Below are 9,602 nucleotides of genomic sequence, written 5' to 3' on the forward strand. Positions count from 1 at the left end.
AGAAGACTTCACACGGCAAACAATGAAAGTCTTAAATTTCATCATTGCAGAGAGCTTCCAAAATTCTCTGGCCCACACTCATCTGCTATTGACTTACCCACATGAAGGAAAACAGATTCCCACGTAGAGAAAGGGCTACAGGATAAAAATATATTACAGGGCTTCAGCCCTGGTTCTAACACTTGACTCAAAAGTATGAAAGACTGTTCAGAAATCATGTCTCTGAATTATCATTTTCCTGTTAATACTGTAAGTCTCCATATCAACTGCTCTGTCATATGCTGACAGCTAAAAGACAAAAAGGGATGTACTGGAAATATTAAGACTGCACACGTACTCAAATATTCAGAGGAAATACGGACCATAGGCATTACAGTAGCTGCAGTGTGCAAGTGGAAGCATCACTGCTCTTGCAATAGCATTTCAGACCTTTCCAGCATGTGCCAGCTGATCTCTCCAGAAAATATAATGTAAGCAGGCATTTTGACTATGTAAATGTGTATGTGTTCTATTCTGTCCAAATTTCTTTATGCTGAAATTGTAATAAAGCCAGATATAAATTAATCTCTGCTATTCTTTTCAACAAGGCTCAGATGAAGGACTACCAACGAGAGCTGGATGATGCACGGGCTGCCAGAGAAGAAATATTTGCTACAGCCAGAGAAAACGAGAAGAAAGCAAAGGGCCTGGAAGCAGAACTCATCCAGCTTCAAGAGGTACAGTGGGAAACTTAGAGCAGTGTGAAGAAGACTACACATGACCTTCAGTAGCAAACCAGAACTGCAGGGAAATAACACAATAGCTGTTAGGGATGGAAAGCTATAAGCAGCACTTGTCAAGTTCCACGTGCTCCATGCACTCCAGTAAAGTTGTTGGATCCACATCTGAGCGTAGCCAGGTTAAGCTGAAAAAATCACCTTGGAGGAAGGCGCAGTTCAGCAATCTTAAAGGGAAATGAACTGTATGATCCAACAGAAATTGTTTTCAATAGCTATGAATTCCTGAAGTCTTGTCAGTGCTATTATCCCTACATGTGCTAAACAGCAATCTTGTGACTAAAGCCAGTGAAATAGAAACCAGCTGACAGGCTGGATAAAGTGTATTTCACTGTACTTCCCTAGGATTTAGGATAGGACAAGAATTTGTTCCGCTAACAAGACAACCCATCTTATGCCAGTTTTAGAAAGCTTAGTCCTGTGTATTGTGCTATAACTGTCTGAACATTTACTTGCTCGTTTCTTTACTATGCTGCCTTTCCCTTTTCTCCTAGGATCTGGCTGCTGCAGAGAGAGCTCGCAAACAAGCAGATCTGGAGAAAGAAGAGCTGGCAGAGGAACTTGCAAGCGCTACTTCTGGAAGGTAGGAATAGACTGGATTACTCACGAGGCTGTAAACCTGCTGCTGAACGTGGCATGGCTGCCAAGAGAAGTTACGTTCCTCTCCCAACAGCCACCCGGCCTTGACAACACAACATGTACACATATGACTAGTTTCATTAAAATATCTAGTTCTCTTTTCTTTATGAATTATTGGCAGTTTGTAACAGTTTCAGACACATTCAACTGGGCAGAGCCATAACTGCACACTTGTTAAATTTAAACTTACAGGACAAGCCTTCAGGATGAGAAACGGCGCCTGGAGGCAAGAATTGCCCAACTGGAGGAAGAGCTAGAAGAGGAGCAAAGCAACATAGAGGCAATGGGTGATCGCATGAGGAAAGCGGTACAGCAGGTAAAGATCATTTCAGCATGTGTCACTTTCTTTGTATTCCAGCAGAAGCTGTTTGTGGTTCTGAACAAATATTTGGAGAATTGCCACCCATCATTTCTCTGAAAGCATGCAACACTTCTGACAGCATCCGTTCTCACCCTTGCAGGCAGAGCAGCTGAACAACGAGCTGGCAACAGAGCGCTCGACTGCACAGAAGAATGAGAATGCTCGGCAGCAACTGGAGAGGCAGAACAAGGAGCTGAAGAGTAAGCTGCAGGAGATGGAAGGAGCCGTGAAGTCTAAATTCAAAACTACAATTGCTGCTCTGGAGGCCAAAATTGCTTCTCTCGAAGAGCAATTGGAACAGGAAGCCAGGTACGGGTCTCCCAGAGGGCACAGCTGCCCATTTATTGTTCCAGTTATTGAGACAGAAAGTCAACAAAGGCATATTCAGGATTTGTGTCATTGGGCTCGCAGTGCCACTAAGGCCTGGTAAAGTCTCTCTCCTTTACTTAACATTTCTTAGACATACAGCCAGTAACTGGAGTTGTTACAGGTTCTGATTAAGAACCATTTTATTGCTGAAAAGTTCTACCAGTACCAAAGGCAAGGATCTGCTCCCCTACATTTTAGAGTAACTGCCCTATGGCCCTGCCAGGTTAATTGCCATAAATCATTGTGCCATTTGTAGGATTATTTCTTGAGGAAATCACCTTGTGTTTTAGAACAGCTCTCCTGGAGCACCTCTAGCATACAGCAAAGACACATGTTTGTTTTGATTAGAACATGACCTTTAAGGTTTGCTCAGAATTCATCTGTTAAATTCAGTAAGGCCTTTAACACATGGGTCCTTAGCGCCACTTTCATGAGCAACACGCCTGAGGCAGGTGAAGACTACAGATCTTCATCATCTGCTGCATTGTCCTTTGCAGAGAGAAGCAGGCTGCAGCCAAGACATTGCGCCAGAAGGACAAGAAGCTGAAGGATGCATTGCTGCAGGTGGAGGATGAGAGAAAGCAAGCGGAGCAGTACAAAGATCAGGTATCAGACTGCGTCACGAGGTCTTGGTCTGGGGCACAGGGATCTTCAGGTTTTACCCTAAGAAAAGAAGATTCCATGCTCTGCCTCAAAGAAATAGCCCGCTAGAAAGCAGACCGTCTGCTTGGATTCTATGCTGGGAGAGCTATACAGCCCTTTGCTAAAAGACGGGGCAATATAATTCTTCCATGCCGAGTCGCGTGCCGAAGCTGTAGTCCTCGTCAATCAGCCAGCTCCAACAGTCTGACTGCACAGTGATACGTAGGACTGTGCACAACATCCTTACTGCTGTATGAATGGAGATGATGAACACATTATGGTGTAAAATTTTAGCTCTGCACACTGACCTGCAAGACAGAAAAGCAGAGGTAGGACTGTGCAGCAGAGAAACAAGGTAGCGTCTGCTGAACACAGTACTGATCAGCAAAATGAACTCCCAGAGTTATTTTTATATTTTCTCAATTTTAAGCCTCTACCTTTGATTCAGGCCATGTTTCGGTAAAACTCTCAAGAGAAGGGTGAAATTAAAATGAGGAATGTAAAGCCATTAGATCTTTTTTGAATGAAAGCATTACTCTTAAATTTCCCTTTAGGCCGAGAAGGGCAACACACGACTCAAGCAACTGAAAAGGCAGCTGGAGGAGGCTGAGGAAGAGTCTCAGCGTATCAATGCAAACCGCAGGAAGCTGCAGAGAGAGCTGGATGAAGCTACCGAGAGTAACGAAGCCCTGGGCCGGGAGGTTGCAGCCCTGAAGAGCAAGCTCAGGTAGAGTGCCCTTGTTTGGGATAGCCGTCCCCACTCATTAACAGCCTTGAAGTCTAGAACTAAACTAGAGAAGCTAAAAAAAAAAATCTGTTCAAGTGCAGAACAGACACCGATAATGCTGCAAAGTTACTCACTCCTTGTATTAGCTGGACAGATACAAGAGGCCAAAGTCAGAAGGTGAAGCACATTTCTTAGACTGCAGCAGTCTCAGGATTTCAGCTGTGATAACATGGCACAGGCCTTACTCTTCTTCTGATCAAAACTCCTGTTGGCTTAAATAGGAACAGAATTAGGCTTGGTTGCTTTTGGAAACACCCCTTACATGATGGCTGTATCTATTTGTACAGACGCAGTCACAAAAAGGTAGAAATGCTTGTGCTTTTCACACTTTCACACATGCACAACTCGCACGCAACAACCGAAAACAGTCTTAGACATTATCACAGACAGCAAAAGGCAAAGCACATTTATGACTCTTATCCAAAAGCCTCTTTGGACTTCACCACCAAGAGATTCAGTGTCCTCAGACCAAGGAAAAGATCAAATTGTCCCTGTGCATTTTCTTGTTAAAACTGACTGGGAAAAAGATAAAGCTGGGAGCAGTCGGCTACATGCCAAGCTGTCCTGCACTCACTGGGTTTGAAAACACCAACTCACTGAAATAAAGAGGCTGACTTGAATTGTAAGGAAATTGCTCTCTCATCACACTGTAAAACTTGGCTTTCTACCTAAACCCAGCAGTATTTCAGATGAAGTAAAGCACCTGCCTAGTTGTGTTCTTGAAGCAGCTTGCCAGCGTGTTTACCAGTAGCATGCACAGACCTTCAGATGGGGACTTCCCTCCAAGTGAAGGGTTAGGGATGCGGTAGCTCTCCCATTAGCACCATCTCGGGCGGTGCATGCTCCTGGCTGCTTTACAAAGGAGTGGCTGCTGCGTCCAGCCCTTTTTCCACAGAACAGCATAAGGCTCATTTTTGTTTTATCTAACTGTAATGTAATTGGCTGTAATGTACTTTGTTTAACTATTTAAAAGTAATCTACCTACCTCTGATCATGACCATGTGCTTAGTATAACTGCCCGGGACTCTTTATCTCTGTTTCAGAGGGACACAGGAACCTTCGCATGACTAAGCAGGTACCATGCCTTCAACTTTGCAGCTAGCTTGTGTTGCACAAATTTCCATTTTCTTTGGCCCAAGTAAAAATTATGTGAGGTTTCTGCAAACTGTGAAGGCTTGGATATCTTGGCATTAATCTGTTTTATCAAAAGAGACAAATATTACAATAATCTAGCTACCATCAGTGATACATCTTATAAGTAGGTTACGTACTGATGTAGACTTACCAATGTTGCATTCTCACAAGCTCTACCAACAGAGTACCTAATAAAGTACTCTGATTTTTTCTGCATGAAAATTGTCTTTTTTGCACAGCCACAAAGATTAAGATTTTTAAAATCAAATACACCATTGATTAGTAAAATTGATTAAAAGGACTAATGAAGTGTCACAGCATGTCATTAGAATTTCACAGTATTTCGTACACATACTGTAATGCCGACTCTAAGGTAAGATGCCATTTAACTCACCTGGCATTTGGGGAGATCTGACTTGCATGTGGTTTATCACACTTACACCACACGATCACAGACAAAAGAGGACGCCTTGCCTTGGGTTACCTAGCACTCTGTGCCTGTATTGCTAACCAGCAGCTATTACTTTGGCTTTTAGAGCCATTTTGCAGACATTACGTTGCTCGTCTACTGTTACTAAAATGTAAAGCACGGACACCAAAATTAATATTGACACTGTAACCTAGCACAGCATTATATTACACATTAACACATTCTCTGGAGATAGGAATAATACCTGCTGTTACAAAAATTAAAGAGCTACTGCCTTGTAATATTTGTATATCTTCTATTTTACATATGCTGGACTTTGCTGTGAATACACAAATATTTAAAGAGGATGTCTTGTCCTTGCATGTGCCTTTTAGTCAGCCTAATATTTCCAGTCAGACTGGCATTCAAGCACTACTCCAGTGGTGCTTGTTCAAAGGTAAATTAAATACAGAGATGCTAAGCAAACACTAATGCTTAAGGCTTGTCTCAACTATACGCATTATATTCTAGAGGTACTAATGCAAATGCGTTAGTGAGTATTATCAAACCCACAAACCTATTTAAGAGGAACAGACATAAAGAAAAAGTGTTTATCTGCAGGGCTAATACCAGTTGAAAGAAGTATTAAGTTATGCTTACTGCAACAGTTTATGGTCATAAGCGGTCAGTGTGGGACAAGGAGTTCACCTTGCAGCCAGAACTGTCCTGCAGAGTTTGGTTAGACTCTGCTGGTACTCCCCACCAGTCCCACATTCTCTTACGGCTCTTCAGTTACTACAGCATAAAGTTATCGTACAAATGACTCTTGAGTAATTGAGTCCTGACAGCAGGAGTGCAGGGGCATAAAGAGCTCTTCCTTTATTGACAATGAATTTATTTCCTGTTAAACAGCAACAACAAATATCTGCTACCACAAAATAGTAAAGACTGCCGTTGGACTACCAAGCACATGCCAGGGTAGAAGTGACATACCCTCGTGTTCAATACACACCGCTGGCCCCAAAACTAAGATTAAATAACAGCAGATCTTAAATGAAGCTTTATTATCCACCTAATTGCCTGCTCACACTTAAGGGCAGAATTGTGGAAAACAGACTACACGTCCCATTTCCACCTCGGAAACCCAGATTTGTGCCCCTGAAATAAGGTAGTCCAGCCAATGTTCTCGCCTGCTTCCCTTGTATGGAAGAATGAACTCTAGACTTAAGTAGCTGCTTCAGAAAGGACAACACTGGCTTAGTCTTTTGCAAGGACAAGACGAGGCTTTAAATATTTATGCACGATTGCTGTACCCAAAAGTGCAGTCTCAGATGTATTTAACACCAAATTAGTAATTTTGGCACAACATTCAGTGATCACAGATTTATTTTATTGCTTATGTCTGTGGTCTCAAGCCTTTACAAAGGTTTGCTTAATGAGGGGCAAGTGAGAGGCCATGTTACAAAACTTAAGCGTTTTGTAGCACAGTAGCAATGGAGGCCAAAAAGAGACAAACCCATCTTCTGTCTCACTTGCTCATACCTCCCCAGAAAATTAACCTTGAGGACCAAAGTGTCCCTGCCTTGGGCTGTGGTTGTGAAATATATGGGGATGGGAGGGAGATGGGAGAAGAAAAGGGTGTAAAGATGGGAAAAAACATCTTTTGTAAGCTCTTCCACACTGTTAAGTGTCAGCACCTAAGTTACAACACAGTTCCAAAGCAGCAATGGTTTCCTCTCTCCATTGGGAGAGAGCAGAGCTACTCACAGCATAGGATACCACAGGTGTCAAAGGACCTGCGCTGCTCCGGCCAACGCTGCCTCTGCAGAGGGGCTGTGGGCTCAAACCGCCTGCGGGACCCAGCACCGCTCCAGTCCCAGGTCTCACAGGCCTTCAGTGACAGACCTCGGACTGCAGGGCAGGAACTCAGCACAGGCTCTCGCTCTCTCCTCGCCCTTCCAAAGGGCCAGAGGGACGCTCCCCTGCTGCTGCAGGTCCCAGCAGCCCCCGTTCCCGCCAAACACAGCCAGCCGCAGCACCCAGAGGGGAGAGCAGTGAAACAGAGGGAAAAGTAGGGGGGGCTGGGGCAGATGAGACACTTTAGCGGAGAACTTGAAGCACAAGAACAGGAATCCCACCAGGGTTCCAAGCAACCGGGAGTCTCGACCCATCCGCAAATTACTCTTACATGCTCCAGAACAGAAAGTTGTATCAGAGGCCCACAGCTCTTGGCTGTTCTGCCTTTAAAACCATCAGCCCCTCAGTACTGTTACAAAACTCTGTGGTTGTTTGAGGACTGCAAATGACCTAATGTCTGAGGGTTTTATTATTTTTTTTCCTCTTACTGCAGGAGGGGAAATGAGCCAGCATCTTTTGCCCCACCTCGTAGATCTGGAGGCAGAAGAGTAATTGAGAATGCAACAGAAGGAGGTGATGAAGAAATGGATGCAAGAGATGGAGATTTCAATGGAACAAAAGCCAGTGAATAAACACGCTTAAAAAAATTGCACTGCAGCAAGGGGAGGGAGGATGATATTTAGCACTGTATAAGTCTACTCTTAGCGTCAAGGTCACATACACCCCACTCCTCTGACAATAAGAGCACAACTACCTTGCCGCCAATGTATAGATTGACGTTAAAAGTACTCCAAAACTTACGTTACCATGAAGTGTATTTGAAAAGGTGGGGTTTTTAACACTCAGAGTAATTCACTTTGATAATCTACCGGAAAGTGAGTTCTAGTAGCTCAGATGATTTTAATCCCAGTGAACTATAGTTTACACAGGATTTGTGAGATTGTTGCAAGAAAAAAAAAAGGCATTGTTCAGTTAATCTTTTCTTAAACTTTCATTTTGTCTTGAGTATTTGATTAATATAGGGTTTTTTCCTGGTTACTACACCCCTGATGCACAATTCACAAGGTGGAAGTGCCTTTTTAATCACTTACTGAAAAGTAAAATATCATTTGTTCAAATTAAGTCAACTGTTACAGTTTTATATGCACCATGGATGTGCTTACACACAAATAAAAGGCTACAAAAACTACTCCAGTGCTCTTGCGTACAGGTGTCACTTGGGTGCAATACAGCATGCTCGAAGGGAACGGGGGATGCAGCAGAATGTCTTTACAACTCAAATGCTTTTTAGAAAAGGTCAACTGTAATCATTAGAACAAAAACCTGATTTTCTCGTAAGCAGTTGCTTTTGAAGGAATAAAAGAAAGTATGTACACTGAGCTGAAAGTAAAATGGCATGAAGTCTTTGGCACAGATTTGGTTACCCCATGGACACATGCTGACGGAGGTGCCCCAGGATGTATCCAAGGGCTGACAGACAGGATTGCAGGAGAGGCGCAGCAGCTGGAAAGCAGGCAGGCCCGAGCCCCTGCCTAAAGGCAGCTGAACCCATCCTTGAAGTCTGCATGCATAGGGCTATTCCCAACTAAAGCCCCTAAAGCAGGCTGAAAACCATTAGAAGCAGCAGCCCAGGCTGAATGCAGAGCCCCAAGCCAAGCTATTCAGCATTAAGGGATCAGCACGCAGTCCCTTTTTATTTTTGGAGCGCTCCAGCAGGACCGCAGCCCCCTCCTGGGAACTACCAGGACCTACCACAAAGCCATGAGCTCCAGTACTTTCAGACAGCAGCTAGCTTTGGGCTCACACTGGGGCAGCAGTGCTGCGCACAGCAAAGCCAGGTGTAGAGTTACTCTAAACCCAGTACAGAGAGCTTATTCCGTGTCTTAGGTTGTACAGCCAGTGAACCTTACGCGGTGTGACTACAGGGAGAGCAAGTCATACAAAAACATCCACCTTGATAGCTAAGGCAACCATCTTCTAAATCTAAGCACTGTTCCAGAAGGTAGAGATCTGAACAGGAGATTCAGACTAGACACCATTTAGCCAGCAGAATCAGAGCCCAAAGAATTCTCTCTGCTCATGAAAGAGTAAAGGAAGATTTTAAGAACGAACCCACCTACAGGGATTGAGATGATAAGCTGCAGAGGAGCTATCAGGTAAGACCTTTTCATAAGAACAGTCTTAAGCACCAGCGCTTGGAGCAGAACCAGCAAACTGAACATGGAGCCCTTCTAAAAGGAATTCATCTAGAAAATTCAGATGCATAATGGTAGAGGTTGGTCCAACAGTTAGAGCTCTGCCCTATCACTTGAGAAACTCAGGTTCCAGTCCCTGTTCTGCAAAGCTTGTCACAAGATAGGGAGTCAGAGTTTCTTCAGTAACACCACAGAAAGCATCCTTCTGCAACACCGGCTGAACTAAAGTTCCTCTCCCAAAAAAGAGTTCCTCTCTGTACCATTACAGAGGTGACTGTTCTAAATTATTTCGACAATTCTCAATAGCATATTGACCCATAGTCTGATTATATCTGTAGTCACATTAATAATATATCTGTAATATATAATAGTAACACAACTACGATTTTCCAACTTTCTACCTTATCTCAGCGCTGTGTCTCAATCTGACTGC

General features: G+C 43.6%; 1 protein-coding gene across 4 annotated transcripts in view; it reads left to right on the forward strand.

The window, feature by feature from the left end:
- Positions 1–8,163, forward strand: part of MYH11 (myosin heavy chain 11) — a 60,068-nt gene extending 51,905 nt beyond the window's left edge. For 2 of the 4 annotated variants that reach the window (XM_075768105.1, XM_075768106.1), the window contains 8 exons: positions 588–716; positions 1,271–1,359; positions 1,608–1,731; positions 1,877–2,085; positions 2,643–2,751; positions 3,342–3,514; positions 4,618–4,649; positions 7,468–8,163. In XM_075768105.1, the coding sequence (XP_075624220.1) occupies positions 588–716; positions 1,271–1,359; positions 1,608–1,731; positions 1,877–2,085; positions 2,643–2,751; positions 3,342–3,514; positions 4,618–4,645 (861 nt within the window). In that variant the 3' untranslated portion in view covers positions 4,646–4,649; positions 7,468–8,163. The remainder of the gene's footprint in view (positions 1–587; positions 717–1,270; positions 1,360–1,607; positions 1,732–1,876; positions 2,086–2,642; positions 2,752–3,341; positions 3,515–4,617; positions 4,650–7,467) is intronic. The other 2 variants (XM_075768103.1, XM_075768104.1) reach the window with 1 other exon arrangement.
- Positions 8,164–9,602: the final 1,439 nt, after the last annotated feature.

This window comes from Balearica regulorum, chromosome 15 (genome assembly GCF_011004875.1).
Source record: "Balearica regulorum gibbericeps isolate bBalReg1 chromosome 15, bBalReg1.pri, whole genome shotgun sequence".
Taxonomy (NCBI): Eukaryota; Metazoa; Chordata; class Aves; order Gruiformes; family Gruidae; genus Balearica; species Balearica regulorum.